The sequence below is a fragment of the Chaetodon trifascialis genome, chromosome 18 (assembly GCF_039877785.1).
Source record: "Chaetodon trifascialis isolate fChaTrf1 chromosome 18, fChaTrf1.hap1, whole genome shotgun sequence".
Lineage (NCBI taxonomy): Eukaryota > Metazoa > Chordata > Actinopteri > Chaetodontiformes > Chaetodontidae > Chaetodon > Chaetodon trifascialis.
In genome coordinates this window covers 16,723,087-16,741,703 of record NC_092073.1, presented here as the reverse complement: position 1 = coordinate 16,741,703, position 18,617 = coordinate 16,723,087, and the positions used below count along the sequence as shown (strand labels likewise).

Below are 18,617 nucleotides of genomic sequence, written 5' to 3'. Positions count from 1 at the left end.
TGTGATTTCCTGCAATCTGGAAATTACAACACCACCTGCCTGATCTCACCGGGAACCAGCCCTCTTAGACTCTTCTGTCTGCACGACGTCTGTCTTTAAACTGCTCTTGAAGGTCTCTCTGCTCTCTCTTCATGTCTGCATTGGTTTTACTGAGGCCACTGGGGTGTAAAACTGAAATGCAAACAGCCAGACAACACAAAGATGACACTGTTTGTTTTTTTTCCCCACTCCACCGCAACCCAATAAAAATATATTTTTGCTGTTAGGATGCATGGAGAGGAGACACATGCTGCATCATGTTATCACAAGAGGATGCATTACTCTTTAAAAGGCTTTATAAGCTGATAGAGGTACACAGGAGTGCTTCCATTGAAAATGTCATAGGCTTATCTTAATGCATCAGTGGGACTGTAGCGCCATGGCGTCTGCTGAATCTGTTTGAGATGCTTCCCACATACATTGTATTAACTATTCATGGCCTAGCAGAGTGAGTTACTATAGTGAATGACGGCGCCGGGGTCAGAAGACAGAGGAAGCACAAAAAACGGGAGAACATAGATCAGCGTTCAGAGCGAGCAGATGACATTACTTACAAACTCCACGGAAAGACTGATGACGGTTAGCAATGCTGAGGAATTTAGATGATAGCCTCAGGTTTTAAACTCTGTCTTGTTTTTCCTTTCGAGGCTAAAAAGAAAGTTTATTAAAGTAGTTTGTTATACTCACATGCCACATGCTTGAGACCTGGAGTCATGAAGAGTTTTATTATGGACTGAAGAGCTGTTTAAATTATAGGTGCAGTTTACTCTTGTTTTGCTTTCTTTTATATCTCTAGAAAACACGGGGAGAAAAATACTGTTTGTTTGTGATAGTTGAATTGTTCTTGTTATTTGTGCTTTCATGAATATAATCCCTCTTCACCGGCGCATTGAGAAAAGATTTGAACCTGGCTCAGATCAAAATATTTCAACAACTGTTGGATGGATTACCATGAAATGTTCTACATACAAAACTATGATATTTACATCAGCCTCAGCTGTGCTTTGTGTTTAGTGCTAATTAGCAAGTGTTTGCATGCTAACATGCTAAACTAAGACGGTGAACATGGAGAACATTATGCCAAACATCCACGTTAGCGTTGTCATTTTGAGCATGTTAACATGTTGCTGTTAGCACTTACCTCAAAGCACTGCTGTGTGAAGGTGTAACCTTAGTGTTGCCTCTACTTTTGTGCATTGTCATGTTTTGTTTTGTTTTCTCAGCTTTTGTGCAAATTCACGATCATTCATGTCTGTCGGTGCAATGTTTTGAGTCCAGTTTCGGATAGCTGATATAGCAGTATTCAGAGAAAAGCTTAATTGGTTGCAGAAAACATCCCTCGGTACATTTCTGCTTTTCTGTGTTAACCTACAACTTCAACCCAGCACATCAGCAGACCTCATGTATTAAAATATGAAAGATGAAACATTAAAAATCCAGTAAGCACTGTCCATCCCAGTTCTGTCCCGAGGCAAAGAAAGGTTTATCAGCTTGTATCTCCTCTGGAGTATTTTAGAATTTCCAATTTTCTGTTCTCCCACAATCACCTCTGTTTTGCCCCCAGAACCTGAATTAAAAGCAAGCAAGGAGCTGGGCAGAGGGTGAGAAAGTGAGAGTTCTGCGCTCATTCAGATCACATATACATACTCGCCAGGATCCTCTTCTCCACAGTCCTGCTGTGCAGTTTCTATTTGGATAAAAACTGAGCTGTTGCAGAATAACAAGTGGAACAACAACAGAGTCACACAGTCGACGTGGCCTCAGACAGTCAGAGACTGAGCCCACTTTGTTGTGGAGATAAGAGAGAAGAGGCAGTGAAGGGAATCTGGGCCTGTCTGGTCAATCTACATGACAAGTCTCCACCACATGAACTTCACCCGTTGCATTAAACCTGTTTTATTGTTGCTGGTGGCTTGTGTTGGCATACTAGGGATCTCTTGTTTACATACAGACTGGCTGGGGTATTACATATTACATGCAGGTGCAGAAAGATAGCACATATGCATACAGCAGGTGCTGCTTACAGTATTAATGGATTAAAAAAGTAATCCTCGCTGCATTTGGCCACATATTCCATTTGTTTTTTCCCCCTCACTCATGTGGCGACGGAGCACATCCTATCAATGTATAGTACATGCGTGAGGCTGCTTGTTGCATCTTTTTCTATAAAACCCAGGAGCTAAAGCACAGGTTTGCCTTGCCAGGGGCATTTGGTTCTAATCCTAAGTCAGTTTAGCTAAGCCACATTTTCATGCATGCTGTCTTGCCTGAAAACATGGATGGACGTGCTCCTCTGAACAGCAGCAGGCTCACTCCTGGCTCTGAAATGTGCTTGCTGGCAGTCTCATGTATCGAGAGAGAAAACACACCAATCCTTGTTCAGAAACTGACCTCCAGTTGTGGGTAATGATCCTCATAAAAAACTGAAACTAAAACACTGAATTCTTTCTCCCCGTCATGCTTGCTTTTCCCCGTCCTCTTTCTGTTAGACTATGCAGATGTGTGTGTGTGCGTCGCCAACTGTTAGCAAATAGCTAGCAGTGTGCCTCGTGGCTCAACCTGTGTAGCTGTTAAGCTTTTTGTCAAAGTGCCAAGCACGCTGTGTATCACAAATTAACAGCTTGTTTATTGTCAGTTTTATCATCCAAGGCTTCTGTGGAAGAAAACATGCACACACTGAAAAAACACTGACAGTAAAACATCATACACCATTCATAATTCCACTATTTTCTATGTGTGAATACAAGTATGAATGTCCAACACGTGCCTCTAAACATTAAAAACATCAAAAATGGCAACAGAGATAGATGGTAGACACATATCTGAAGCACTTTGCATTTCCTGAGCAGGGTCATCACACAGAGCGAGAGCTAAGAGCTGCAAAGGGCGAATAATCAGCCATCACCGAGCAGTTTGATCATTTCACTTACTGAATCCTGCAGTACACCACTGGCTCAGGTCCACCAGCAAGTCATGCAATTAATGCACGAAGGACGTGCGAAGAAAGAACGGACCAGTTTCACCAGTACTGTTGTTTATTTTACCCCATCTGCCGCTGTCGATATTCCATGCATTTCATTTTTTACCACAGAATATTCTTAGCACTGGAACCACAACTACAGTTAGTGGGATAATTCTCTTTTCACATGTATTTATGATTCTTCATCGTGTTATATTACTTGTTTAACTTTATAATTATACCTAAATGATTTATCTTTTTTTTATGTTGATGCTATCTCTTATACACATGGCAAATTGTAAATCACATTCTTTCTCATAAACAATCTCATTTTAAGTTTTTTTTTTAAACATGGGTACATCAAAATATAACATAAAAGTACAAGTAAATGTAAAAGGCTGGAGACTTTATACAGACTTTTTGATTAAGCCTGAATTGAAAAATCCACACTTAACATAACAGTTGTGGTACAGATCGCTGTGCAAGTTTGTGTACAAAAATTTGTGTAGAAAAATCATGATTCTTTTATTGTATTTTTTTTTTTTTTAAGTATTCTTTACAGTATTTAAGCCATATAGCCCTGCTGTCCAATGAAAACTATTTTTCTCTCAAACATCAACTTCTCATGAGCTAAAATACACTTTTTCAGCATTATTTTCATATAATCCAGCGTGTTTTTTAGTCATGCTAACATGGCGGCTCTGTGGCAATGTCAGCTGATCGCTCAGCTTTGTTCCACACTGAAATATCTCAATAACAATTGGACAGATTGCCAAAACATTTGGTGTGATATTTCTGGAGCCAAGTTGATGAATCCTTATGACTTTGACAGTCCCCTGACTTTACATATAACACCACAAGCATTCAGCTCACAGTCTCAGAGCAAGCGTGGCTGTAAATTACATTTAACACACAATCCTTCAGTTTAAGAAATCAATATCACCAGATGTAGAGGTACGTGGTTTTCAGTGGACTTTGACGTCAGATACTTTGAACAAATGCATTTAATCTTCCATCTAAAATAACATAACATTTAATGGAATTTTGGGCGGGAAAACTTTGATGTTGCTTACATACAGCACAAGTGTTTGCTGAGGATCACTGTCTCATGCTTGGTTCCTCGCGTGACAGCAGATTACACAACAATATGAAGGTTCACTTACTGAGTCTACAGTGTTGAACACTTTCAGTAGAAAGTGGCAATTTGTGCAGAAAACAGGGCAGTAATATAAAAAACTGATCAAGACCCACAATTGAAAAACATTAGAGAGACTGACGCATAAGTTTTGTTTGCTGCGCTCATTAGTGACATTTGTATCAGTTAATATTAGCTTCTCTTACTTCCACAAAGCCCGTAGTAAATGGCCACAATTCATACTTTAAAACATGTCTCACTTCTCCCACTACAGAATCTGTCAGGATAATGCTTTGTCCACGTGTCTTCTGTGTGCCGTAGGTGCTTTATATATCTGCTGTGAGATATGATCATCCGTGGCTGCAGTTTATCAGCAAAAACAACGGCGTGTCTTTTGAATGACGATGGAAATGATAACACGTTCTGATATTTTCCTGCTTTCATAAAAAGGCGTAGGAGTGTGCGGGTGTATGAGCATGAATAGCTGGTGTATAGCTGACCAGCATTAGAGGAGAAATTGTACATTTATATATAATTATGTACGCATCAACAAACTCCAGGGAGTCCATGTGGAGGTTACTATAAGGTGGAGATTGCTCACTTTATTGCTTCACTGGAGGACCTTCAGGTCCTGCAGTCCTTCTTTTCTATCGTTTAATTAATTTTTTAGCTTGACGTCTACAGCGATGAGCATTTTGTTGACTAGCTTAATAACGAATGCACAGTTTGTTCTTGGTTTATTATTTATGTGGTTCTTTTTGTTCAGTTCTAAAAGACTTTTCTTCCAGCTCTACTTTGAAATTATTCCCAGCAGTCTCCCATATGATGATGAAACTGTTTATGAGGGAGTTAACATGCCTTTCTCCCTAATAAGCCTGAAATGGCAGAGAGAAACCAACATGTAGACAACTCTGTATCTGCTTCTGCCACAACACAACCAATTTATTCCTCTCTTTGTAGATTCTGTAGCGCAGACACCCGTCTCTGTCAAGCTGTGAGGTTACCTCTGCATGGCAATAAACAAAACAAAACATAAATAAAAATGACACATTTTTAAAGACAGTTTTCCAGGCGTAGTTTCTGGTTATCATCCAGCTGAAGGATGACAGAGTGACGGATACAGAAAGGTTAGTCCCTTCCTGTCTGGAGGAGTAACACTGCGGAGTGCATGCTGGTGTAGTGTGTCTGCTGATGGTGCAGAGTGGCTCAGCGCTGCCGGGAGAAGAGGTTCCTCAGGGCGTTGTTGTAGTTCTTATTAAAGGCGGTGTATATGAGCGGATTAAAGAAGGAGTTGGAGTATCCCAGCCACAGGAAGATGCTCTTCCAGATGGGCGGGATGTCGCAGGAGCACAGCGGGACAATGAGCTCGGTGATGAAGAAGGGAATCCAGCAAAGTACAAACACGCCAATCAGAATGCCTACCATCAGCGCCGCCTTTTTCTCCTTCTGCTCGCGCCATGTGTCCCCGTCCGTCTGGAAGGTCACGGTGGCGTGGCGCACAGTAAACACCATCTGGGGCTGCTGTGTTTCCTCCTTTACCTGCAAGGTGGCCGATCAGGCAGTGTATTAGTTACTCCATCTTTTCATTAAATAAACAGACACAGCTGGTTAGCATTGGAATAAGAAAAGGAATGTGACTAACAAAATAGGCCAAAGGAAAGCAATTGCTGAAGTGAAAATGTTGTGGCTGCTCCACAAAAGATGGATTACAGGCTGCTGAACAGAAATGTGAATCAACAGGTGGATAAACAAGCTGAAGCTTATTCACACACACACACACACACACACACACACACACACACACACACACACACACACACACACACACACACACATGACACAGAGCGTAAAGCCAGAGCTGTGTCTTAATCTGCATTTTCCTGCAGCCCATATTGTGCCATTTAACAAACATACTGCAGAGCTGGGGAGAGGAAAAAGAAAATGTCAGCATTAATCTGCTGCCTTTCTCCACACTCACTTTGTCGCCTGACACAGCTCAAGGCTGACTTCATTTTTAGTTTATCAGTTGAGGTCGCCCAGGTCATTCAGCAGCCGCACAGCTTTCACAGAGACCAGCCATCCCTCTTAATGCGCCAGAAGTAACACTCTAAACTGTTGCATTCGGTTTAAACCAGAACCTGCACACGGATGGAGAAACTCGGCTGCTCTGAGGTAAATTTAGTTGAATCAATAAGGGTCAGAGGGACCAATAACTGATAAGATGGATGAAGCAAATCCATTTGCTGCAGAGGCCAGAGGTTAAAAGCATAGGGCTGTTGGGAAGGAGCCTGCATATTCAGTGGATGCTTTTAGATGCTTCAACATTAGATGCTAGATGGTGCAGTGACTGAAATGTGCACTTAACTGCAGATCCTCCTTCACACAGCGGACCAGTGATGAGGTGATGGTGTGTTTCCAAATTGTGAGACTCACTTTAAATGGCTCACTTCAAATCAAAATCTAGTTTCCCCTTAATAAATATATTGAGATCTTGTCTTTCCCAGCAACCTGAGAGTAAAGTGTCTAAGTGAAGACAGCATGCTTCACTGGACATTATTCTCTGTAATCATACATGTCAATATTGTGATAACTAAAAGTCTCTACTACATGAGTCTGGACAGATGTGGATGTAAACTGATACCACAAGGTGGTAATTCTAGTCTCTCATAGTAAATTCCAGCACCCGTATAATTGTGACATACATTATGGGGTTACCATTAATCCTCAGACCTAGTCCACACAACAGTTTTGAGCAAGTACAACTGTTTGGTTAAAAGATGGGTCAAGGTTAAACAAATATTTTTTCAGGTTTGCAGAGAGTCAGATGAGAGGATTGCTACTCTCGTGCCTGTACATGAAGCTAAAGCAAGTTAGCTGCTTAGCCTACCATAGCATAAATCTGCCTGGCTCTGTCCAAAGCCCCCAAACCTTACTAGTTAGCAGGTTATACTCCATTTGTTTAATCCGTAGGCATGCTGAAGTGTGATTTTTTTTAGCTTTGACAGAGACAGACAGGCTGTTTCCTCGTTGATCCCACTCTTTATGCTAAGCTAATCATCTCAAGGCTCGAATTTAACAATGACGGTGAGCAGAGGTGACGTGAACCACGTTCTCCAGTGAGATCGAGTGTACAATGTCACACACTTTGTGACTGATGCTGTCTTTTCTCTGATGAAGGACAGTCTCCCATCTGCAGATATGGATGGTTTTTTGTCCTGTTAAGAATTTTTCACCTGCTTTCATGTGTTATAAGGGTAAACGTGTTCCAGAAAGACAGACGAGAGTACTTATGTGCTGAAGGTCAGGTAATTCAGTCAGGAAGACAGAGTGTTTGGAATGGATGGAATCTAAAATGTGGAGATAGAAGTTAATTTATCAGTGTTTCAGCATCACTCATTTTTCACATTTGCAGTGATGTTAAGCATTTTCTGAAAATGCACATTTTATGGCTTTTGGCACTGTAGTGTTGAGCTATTTGTGCATGTAGTCCAAGAATCTGTGCACCTCATTAATCAATACACTCTATTTCTGGTGGCATGTCAATGTGTGTACGTCTTAATGTCTTTGAGTGGGTGTTGTTGATGGATGAGTGCACAAGGTTTATTATCTTGGATGTTGATGCCATCGCTGACATCGCATCTCCATGCAGGGCACTGTGCCTTCACTCCGTGATGTAAGAAGGGAAATGATGAGAATAGACTTTGGCTGGGTAATGAGACACGTAGAATATGACCATAATCTGCGAGTTTGTCTGTGGAAAGCAGAATTATTAATAAAACATATTCTGTTTATGCTATAGCTACAGCATAAAAGTCAGTCTATCAAAAAGCAAGAAAAGACGAGGCTAATTCATTCGACGATTGGTCCTTCTTGACCACGAGGTCCTAATTTAGTGCCAGCTGATGTCTTTGGGGGAGGATTTGGGGTTAAATTTCAAAATGCATGAAATAAATGAAAAGAAAAACACCCTCACTGTGTATTTTCTGTCAAGCATTCCTCCTTTCTGTGGACAATTTCTCAGAATGTTCACATGCTGAGTGATTTTCATAAACAGACTTTCATAGGTGAAAGAAAAAGGTGTCTGCTCTAAGACATCTAAAAAATAGCATTTTCCCACCATAAGGGCAGGTGAAAAGTGGGCGCCGGCTCAATTTTCACAGGGAAAATTTGTCTGATTAAATGTTTTCTAATGCTTGCGGCATAGATCTAGACCTTTGTGTCTGCTGATTAGAGAAACGTCACAGCCAGGAAGGTGCAGTGGCCCATTAAAGATGCTGGAGGTGGTATTTATAGCCTTCTACCTTCTGCCGACGCACATTAACAAGCTGGCGGTGATGAGCAGGATTGCTTCAATTATTTGTCCGTATGCTCATACATCGGATACTTGTGTTTCCCTGATTACTGCTGAATAGCTCGTCAGGCAAAATAATAAATAATTGCACAGCAACCCATATTTGGGGGCCAGGGGGCAACAGCCAGTTGCAGGAGGGGACGTTTTCATCATATGATACAGGAGGGGTGTCACATAAACCGCTGGCTGACATCGGTTATCTCTGCTCAGAACATGTGCTTTATTAATTCCACAACCTCCCGTCAATAACCTCCCTCCCTCACATACAGCTCGTCACAGCATCGCCTCTTATTCTTCCTCTCCGGTTGATTTCAAGGACACTACATGTGTGACTCAATACCTCGACATCTCCTCCTGCTCATCCGGGTCACACAGTTCCACACAGACAATAAGAATTGTTTTACTTCAGAGTAATGACCGGCTATTACTGGATTATCTTAGCACTGATACCTGAATGTATCATAAACATGAAGTAAACTGACAGTCTACTCATCAACAGTGCAAAAATAAAAAAACACAAAACTCTAAAAAACAAGAGAAAGCTATAAGATTGGGTCGCAAAGAGCCCACAGTTATCTTAAAAGTAGCGTTGCCAGACTATAAACAAGCACATTTGTCTAGATTCAAGGCAGTTTTGTACTTATAATTCTGGAAAATCTGGAAAAGTTTCAAGCGCTAAGTTACTCGGAACCAGTAATCTCCGTAATAAGATACAATATCTCAATATGATAATTAAGGAACAAAAGCCTGAAACGAGTGAAATGCTCTGACATAAAAACTCCCTGGTAAGACGATACATCCTGTTGGAAAAAAAGCAAGCATCTATTACCTTGATTTACGATATTTCACCTTGGTTAGGTTTCATATTTTGCACAGCTTAACACTCGTCTGTCAAAATAAGCAATAACACTCCATTTCTCTTCTCTCTTCCTTCTATTCATTCAAAGTGTATTAGAATTTCCCTCCTTCGCTGAATTCTACATTGTATTCAATAATATGTCGGGTTTCCCGTTTACAAGCTCTAGCAGACCTTCTGCTGTCAGTCCACATTGTGTTTCAGTTCCTACTAGCTCTGAGCTTGATTTCATATCCTCTGTTCCCATCTGCAGCTCTGGGTGATGGATGCTGGTCCCTTCCAAGCCTTGTCCTTATCCTACTTCATGTCATGAGCACTTCCACTGGGCCCATTGATGCTAACAGCGGGTCACCTTGTTGCTGTTTGAACAGCACGCTTTGCATGTCCACTTCCTGCGCAGAGGAGGTGGGAGGACTGGACGTGACACGCACAATGTCATGCTGTCTGAAAAAGTCTTTCCAGGTCTCATTTGTGTACCGTGGATCATTATCGCTAATTATCTGCCTGGGAATGGCAAATCTTGCGAGAGAGAATTTCAGCAATTTAACAACCTCGCGGTGAAGGCAGGTGCAAAATTTCCAAGCAACGTGAGTAAACGCTCTATCACAGTGCAGAGCTTGCCTGTGTGTATCTGTTGCCGGGGTGGTTCAGGCAGAGGTGGAGGTTGTAATGGCTCTTTGTGCTGTGCACGCTTGTTTTCCTGGCAGAAGTGGCAGGTTTTCACTATGCATTTCATATCAGCAGATATTTCAGGCCAGCAAGCCGTTTCCTTTGCTCGTTCTCTTGATGGCTGCCATGCATGCGCTCTGATATTTTCTGTCTCATTGACTGTGGAATTACAATATAACAGCCTAGAGTGAGTCTCCTGCACTGGGTGTGATGCCACTCACTTGTTCGTCCAGGACCGTCTACAGTTGCCCATCCCTCTGCATAGTAGACTTTATCATGTCCAGGTTGTGTTGTGGCGTTAGCTAACTGTGAGTGACAGCTTTTATATGCAAGCAACGTCTGTTTTGGTGCTGTTGTCTCTGTCCTTTAATGGCCTGTGTGACAGTGCCTCAGCAATGACCAGTGTTTTTCAATACTCCTGCTATGCATTCTCAATTTGCACATACCTGGCTTTCTGCATCTGTCACTCTCCTGCAACAACATGCAACTGACTTCCAGCTATTAGTGCATCTGTAGAATAAAGCCTGCTATCATGTAACCGCCTGCCTGCTGCCTCTGTGGGTCACGGTGAGTCAGAACAGGTGAAGTGATCCCATGTCCATGTTTTTGCTTTCAGGAGATCATACAGGGGACCTGCTACAGTTGACAAGTCGGTATGTATTTGCTCATCATGCCCAGTGCAAATGCTTGAAAAAGCACTTCCCAAAGACATGATAAACGTTGTGAGGATGCTACTCATGTCATACAATGCTATCTGCCGGAAACTGAGATGTGAAGACCTGACAGCTTTAACAGTAGATTTTGGCTGAGTCTGTATTAAATGTCCCCTGCTGGCTACGAGCTGCACTAACCTTCTCTACTCTCTTTACCAGCCCCCTTCACTGCTGTCTCCCTACCTAACAGACTGATGACAGATGACCCTCTTTCTATGTGTACGTTAAGCTGCACTTCCTCTCTTTATGGAGTGTCCCTCCTGGATGTCTCAGGGTCTGTTAGATAAAAGCAGCTTTCTCTGTGGCCTAAGTTCTCTGAATGTTTTCAAGTTCACATCAGCTCAGTCATCAATTCTGAACCTCACTGAAGTGTATGCTGTATTTATTTGTTCTGTCATTGCTCTGCACTGTCCTGGTTTCTTTCCTTTCTGCTCCGAGGTAAACGTCTGACTAGTACATCCCATTTACACCTGGTGTTAAAATGCGATCTTGTTAACCTCATTGAGATCAGATCTCTGTCTGCCAGAACAAAACTTGCATGTGAGTAGCTTTAGGTGGCAATAAATCAGGACCAGACTCCTTTAAAAAACATATTGTGAGTCAGGAGAAACTTAAGAAACTTTGTTAAACACTGTTTAGAACAAATTCTTAATTATTTGTCCCCTATTGTAAATTTGGCAAATGCAATGAATGAACTTGTCCTTTTCTTTGTCTAAATACTGTGTCACACACACAGTTATTCATCACTCTGTATCTCTGAATAATCAGTTAATTCGGGATGTGTCTCTTTTATGTTAGATGAAAACAAACATCTGTATCTGTTATGTTGTGTGTGAATGCCAGCAGGTTGTATGGATTGTGTTTACAGATGTGGACACATTCATACCGTGCACTGACATGCATTTCTCCTTATCTGTATAACATGGCCAAATATAGATTGCATTTTAATACCAGGTGTAAATGGGGTCATAGTGACTTCTCTTGCTGACTTGGAGAAACATTTTTCCTCCTTATGGCCCTTTTCACACATTCTGCTACACTCTGATTCTAACGCTGGACGTTTGCCTGAGGTATTATGCTTCTCCTGCGACGCCAGCACCTATAGTCCCCTGAGTGGGCTTTCTCCTATCCATCAATTCTCTCCTGAGCTGGCTGCCTCCCACCTCTCTTCGATGGCTGCCTGTGTATCACCACCTGCACGATGAATGCTGCTTGTTGTTCCTGCTGGCTTATCTGCTGTGCTACATCCTCTGCTGGCTGTACCATCTGCACTGCAGTTTCAAATGTGAGGTCGGACCTGACCTGGAGTCGCCTGGAGAGCTCTTTGTCATGGATGACAACCGGTCTGTCTCTGATATGTTGAGTCATAGACGGAGTACTCACATGAAGGACTTTTCCTCCAGCTTCTGCTAGTGGCTGTCTCATGTGTTGTGTTTTTCTCTGTTGTGAAGAATTAAGCGAATTTAGCGAGCACTGTGTCGCAGTCGTCCTCTTCCAAACGTAAATGATTTGAAAATGTTTTTGGCTTCATAGTCTATTGTGTAAATAAGTGTGCTAACTTCATCCTCATCTTGTTTCCCAACTTTGCACCTGGGTAAATCTCTCTGTTCAGGCTGTTCAATGTTGAAGTTTTCCGGCGGGCTGAACTTCGCCATAGCCTCAGGTGACGTCAAGTAAACTTCCGGCTGACACAATTTATTTCTACTCAGATCATGTGGTTTCTTAACACCACAGCAGCATCTCGACATCAGCATCAAACTCTTGTACAGGGTTAATGTAGCTAGCTATTCCATCTAAACCCCAGTACCTTGACTACAGGGAAGATAATGATGCTGTGAATTATAAGGAAAAGGGGTTATTTTGAGAAAATTGATCTGAAAAAGGAAAATGAATAATCACCTCAGCCATGGGTGTGATTGTGTTGGTCTTGCGGGATCCAATCCGAAACTTGGCAGCCTTGTAGATCTTCCAATAAACGAACAGGACCACGCAAAGAGGAAGGTAAAACGCTCCGAAGGTTGAGAAGATCGTGTAGGACGGCTCCTGGCTCACCTGGCACTTCATCCCCTCTGAGTAAGTCTCCCCCCAGCCGAAGAGAGGCGACAGGGAAATGATGGAGGACAGCAGCCAGGTGAGGGCGATCATCACATTGGAGATCTTTTTACGCGTCTTGAGCGTGTACTGCAGGTGCCTGGTGATGGACCAGTAGCGGTCCAGCGCGATGGCCGTCACGTTCCAGATGCTGGCTGTGCAGCAGAGCACGTCGAAGGAGATCCACACCTGGCACAGCACGCGGCCCAGTTTCCACAGCCTGCCGTTCAGCTCGTGGACGAGGCTGAGCGGCATGACCAGGGCGGCCACCATCACGTCAGAGATAGCCATGGAAGCCACAAGGTTGTGGGGCACCCGGTGGAACGTCCTCACCCTCAGGATGGTCACAAGCACCAGCAAGTTCCACACGAAGGTGGCCACCACCAGCATTGCCAGTAATGTAAGGGTGAGCACGCTGAAAACAGAGAAGGGCCTGTAGATGTTTCCCCCCGAGTCATGGCCGTCCAAAGGTCCACTGAAGTTGGCTGGCAGTGTGCTGGTGTTGGGATACGTCATGGTAGCTGCTCACGGCCCCGCAGCCAAGGGCCAAGACGATTCAGAGACAGTTTGTGCAGACAGCTGGTGCATTCTGCAGCGGGGAGAGAGAAGAGCAGCAAATTAGACTAAAAAGACGCAGCTTCTACTGCAGGCTCTGCACTGTTGCGTAAATGCACTACTGTACATCACTGTGTCATTCACAAGAGAGGTACTTCAGTGATTTGCTCACAATAGTAAAAAGCACTTGAGTTTCTCATAGCTGTCAAGCAACCTGCCTACAACTTTCAAGTGCAATTTCATCTGCTGTTAAAAAGGCTCAAAAGTACTCTGGGACATCTCTGGGTCTGAAAAGACCATAAATATTCAGTTTCATCATCCCACTGCTGTCCTTTGATTTGCATCAAAGTCAGGCCTCTGTTGCGAAATGAACAGTTTTAAGTTGAGTCTTTGTTGTAAACTCATTCAGGAATTTAGTATCCAATAGAGAGCTCCCTCCGTCAAACATTGTGGAGTTATATATTTTAAGTGGTTGCAGAGAGCGGTGTCTGTTTCACTCGCAATGGGTTGCATCTGTTGGAGATTTTCTGCATTAACATTGGACTGTCTTTGTATCAGATTCAGAAAAGAAAAGATTTGACATGCCAGCTCTATCAATACATTCACAGGAGAAGCTCAGCAAGTTGCAAAGTCTACGCCATTCAGTGTTCAACAGTGCAGAAACAAAGAATCACCAATCACCAACCTTCTGCTGTCTGGATGTTGTCAAGTTTGCTCTTCACAACTTCTATATCCACTTTGAACGAACAAGACGAACGTATTTACATGTACATAAGTAAATCAGCTCTTAAGTGATTTCAGTTTTGACTTCAAACTGAAAATGAAAAATACACAGAAGAATATCTATCATTAGAAATCTTTTTGTTCAGAATACATTATGATAACGCATCTGACTCACCGTTTTAGCAGCATCACTGGGGGCAACAGTGATTTCATGCCTCATGTTTTGGAAAACATATTCAGATGCGCCTGATTAAACAATCTCATAAGATGTTAATTTTAATCAACCATAATTTCTTATTTCTAAATGCTCAAGTTAAACTGCTCCTCCTCCTTTCACCTATCCCTACAGACTACACCTGCTTCTAACAACTTAAAAAAATCCACATCTCCGTTTTTTCCCATGACCCCGCACTGCACCAGTGTCTTTAAAGTGGAGCTTCACTCGTAATCTTGAATATTGAACATAATCACTCATTTTACATCTTTCCTCTTGTGGTATTGTAATGAGGGGATCTGGATGACTTGGGTGCAGTGGCGGTGTCCGTAATGAGTGCAGCTAATGCATATAATTCAGTTGAAATGAATGGCTCTAATTGAGTTTGATTTAAATTGCACGATTTAATCAATAGGATCATATTCTTGTTGTTGCGTGGCCTGTAATGACATTACTTTTGGCTGTATTACTGAAGCGTTAATCTGATGAATAAATCAAACAAAGGTTCCTCCAATGTCCGAGGACACGAAGGCGTGCGGTTCTTTGTGAAACGCTGTATTCATTTAGGTTTTTACACTCAGTGGGTCGTGCCAGAGTGACCACAAACAAGGCCTGATGGGTAACATCAGTACGAGCCATGTCCCTGTCAGCCGCTGTATTTATGTGACATGTGACACTGTGTCTTAGCATCACACACCATGCCCTCTAATCAAAGGGTCCAACCAAGTACACCGATAGGCCCTCTGCTCTCTCTTCTCCCCGCTCCTATTAACAAGCCTAATAGCCATGAAATTGGACAACCTTTATGAAGGGAACAGGCAATCAATGCCATGTTCCCTCCCTCAAAGAGTGGCTGTCACTCACTCTGAAGCACACACACACACACAAGGCAGCAAAACACATGCAAATGTACATGTGTGAGAGGCATTGATAGACAAAATGTCACAGGATAACACTTGAGTGCATTTAAGTCTATATTTCAGAGTGTTTTTCCGGCAGCCGTGTGGGTAAAGTGTCTTTTCAGGTCAGTCACTGTCTTGAGACCTACAAGTGTCCGCTGGCTCTCTGGGCATATTTGCTCGAGAGCCTTGGGGGGATTTTGGTTAACTGAGAGAAATTAAACAGGGACAGAGGGTGATTAGCATCTCATTACCTATGAGCTCTGTGTGCTTTTACTTTTTGATGCCAGTCGGAGAACAGAGGTGAAGTTGAAGAATTTTCATGTTCCTGACAGAGCTGCAGCAGGATGATATTTCCAAGCTGTGCATATTTCATTATAATTTGGAAATGAGCAAATTAATCAGTAACTAAAATCCGTTCTGAGCTCTGTGAGAAAGCCACACTGCTGCGCCATCCAAGACACTGAACACAAACTTAGATTAATCTGTTTTGTATGTTTTTTTTCTTTGCTGCAATTATTTCTAGACCATAAAAATAATTTCCTCAGCAAAAGAATAGAGCATATTTTGCCCGTTTCATTCTTCTGTTTTTTAAGTTATGAATCCTTTTGTCCCATCTATGCAATCAGCTGCCTGCTGATCACAAAGAGAAAAATCCAACAAAGCACTGAAGGCTGCCAGCAGAATCAGGTGTAAAGTATCTTAATCTTATATCATCTAAATGTTTGAGCACACTGTCACAACCTCGCCATAAAAACACCAACATCATGAGGAGCGTCCTCTTTGAGAAAAGCTCTTCCACGTGAAGCGGTTGGACGCTCATTTGCTGCACAATCTTCGCCAATGAGAATCTGTCTGAGGCTTCAGGGGCTGGCATTTGCAGCTGAAATGAGGACAGGTATGTGCATGCCTCCTCTGGCTTGGGTGATATTAAAAATGAAAAAATTAAACTTCGGATGTGTGAAGCATGGTTTCCAAACCAATGCAATGTGTCGAACATACACATGTGGAGGAAGAGGTTTCAAAACAGAGTAACTCTGCAGAGTAATAACTTTACCATTTAAGAGAAGTGTGTTGAATATTCCCTCTGGAGCTCACGTCCCACGAGGCTCCCTGTCTGCACTCGACTCTGGTTATAGATGAAAATCAACGGAGACACTTGTTACACATCATCGCAACAACACAGCCTCACTTTTGCATCCTAATCAAAAACCAAAAACGGGGTTTTTCTCGCAGAAAAGAAAAAAGGATTCATTCACATCCGGACACTCACCCCGTTAACAGCTGAGCATAAAGCAGTCCCGCACGAGAAGCTCCCTGCTCGGGTTCATTCGGTCCATCGAAATGCACTTTGCTGGTCCTGTCAGCGGACTGATGGAGCCGCCGGGCTCAGAGCTGGTGACAGCACAAACACACCTCGCACTGAGGATACAGAGGCGCTGGAATGAACCACGCAGTGGTCGGAAGGGGGAACTGAGTCCAGCTGAGACGGCGAGCACTTGGTGTTCTGGGCATGTGGGGGACTTGGGTGCGTGTGTTTTTTTGGTTTTTTTTTTGCGTGCACTCACGTGAGCAAACGCTGTCTTTACAGAGGCACGCGCTGTGGAAGACGAGGACGCATCAGTGGTGTCACACTGAAGCTGCTCAGAAAACATTCCCTCTGTCTAATTAGTCTGTTTCTGCAGTGATCGGAGGCTGCTGGAGGAGACAGCGATCCTGCCGCTTTATGATGGATGACACTTCCATGCGATCTCCAGTTAAGCTCCCCTGGTGTTTCTCCCACCTCCTGCAGACGTGATTAATCCGTATTGAAGAAAAAAAGTCATTCAAATCTCATTTGCTGGCAGGAACGTAGCCCTGCACAGCTCCAAGTTTCTCCGATTGAGCTCCACGTGGAATATCCAGTGGGACACTTGCGTTGTCCCGTGAAAATGTCCCAGGATGATTAATTGAATTAAATCATCATTGCACTGGTTGCCTCCTTCAGTGACAGTCTGCTTACATTGACTGTTTTTGGAAATCAATCACCCATTAAGAACCTGTTTTTAAGATGTGTTCATTCTGTAAACAAACGTTCACCAGCAGCAGACACACAGGTCAATTGCAGCAAAGGTGTCCTCTTGGATGCCCTTGTGGTAGATAGAACAAGGTAAAGTGACATCTATGGTGGCCCAGTGTGCAAGAAAACATGATGCTGTCCCTCAAGGGTGCCTTTCATGTGGAGAAAATATGATGCAGTGCACCAGTGGGGGCTCTTAAAGAAAATGTCATGCAGTGTCCTCTAGGCTGCCGTTTCAGTGGAGAAACTATGACGCAGTGCATTGATGGGTGCCCTTACAATGGAGAAAATGTGTTGCAGTGTGCTCCAGGGTGCTCTGCCAGTGGAGAAAATATGTTGAAGTGCATTGATGGGCGGCCTTAAAATGGACAAAATGCAATGAATATGCTAAAGAATTAGTCTCTATGTGCCTCTGAATGCCTCTCTTTGTGTGCGCTGGTGACCCATCACATGCAGCTGGTGCCCTTTTTATTTTTCGTTCCCCTCTCCTCAGGCAGCCTGAGTCCACCTCTGGATATAAGGGAGGCTATGAATCCGATCAGATTTTATAATGTCAGGCTGCTACTGTGAAGGTAACTGACACCCAGCTGTCCTTTAATACAGCAACAGCACAGAGCAACGCCTTGACTGTGCACTGACTGCTTAGTATGACAGACACACCATGCATCTCTATAGTAACTGATACTAAATGAGAACCCATCTAAAAGTTGTGGTTTCAGACCATAGCCAGCACCATGGGAGGCTTGTTCATGACCATCAAAGAAAAAAAGCTCCTGTTTGTGACAGCGCAACCTGCATTAAGTCGACTGTTGAAACGCTGCACGTGCTTTGGCTCCACAGCTGCGGCTGCAGTGTAAATGTCATATTCTACTTCCTTTACTTCAGCAAACCTTGGAGGGTACGATGAGTGTTTATTTAATTGTTGCTTGTGCTAACAGTTACTTCCTTCTAATCCATGGGATTTGTTTGAGACATCTTCTCACAGTGGGTGAGTGTGCTGCGGTAACTAAGCATGAAATATGCAGCTGCACACACGTATGGGCACACTTGGCGTTTATCACATCATCCCCTCCTCAAGGAAAACATTTGAGTAGCTCAGGCACCCTTTCCCTCCTCCTTCCCTCCATCATTCCCTCATACAGGTGATGCTGATACACAAAATCAAATCAGTAGCAGTTGCTTGTGCAGTCATTGCTGAATAACCTGCTTTGTGAAATTATGCCTGGCTAATTATAGGACTATGAAGGCATTAATGCAACCCACTTAAAATGTCAGTGCAAAGTGGCCCTTATTTAAACAAATGACATACTTGCACATCCGGCCGTTTAGGCTCCAGACTTGATGAAAATACGTG

General features: G+C 43.1%; 1 protein-coding gene across 1 annotated transcript; it reads right to left on the bottom strand.

The window, feature by feature from the left end:
- Positions 1-2,751: 2,751 nt before the first annotated feature.
- htr5ab (5-hydroxytryptamine (serotonin) receptor 5A, genome duplicate b) lies at positions 2,752-16,712 on the bottom strand. The gene is made up of 4 exons (XM_070986168.1): positions 16,478-16,712; positions 16,262-16,333; positions 12,622-13,402; positions 2,752-5,672 (listed from the first exon to the last, which is right to left on the bottom strand). Exons 3-4 carry the CDS (start codon positions 13,327-13,329, stop codon positions 5,340-5,342), a joined length of 1,041 nt encoding a protein of 346 aa, XP_070842269.1. The 5' UTR covers positions 13,330-13,402; positions 16,262-16,333; positions 16,478-16,712; the 3' UTR covers positions 2,752-5,339.
- Between the last annotated feature and the right edge of the window lie 1,905 nt (positions 16,713-18,617).

Bases quoted from the DNA above. Each gene is read 5' to 3' on its own strand.
- htr5ab (XM_070986168.1), bottom strand. From the start codon at position 13,329: ATGACGTATCCCAACACCAGCACACTGCCAGCCAACTTCAGTGGACCT. The intron at 5,673-12,621 runs GTGATTATTCAT...GCCACCTTGCAG, and splicing joins CAATCACACCCATGGCTGAG to GTAAAGGAGGAAACACAGCA.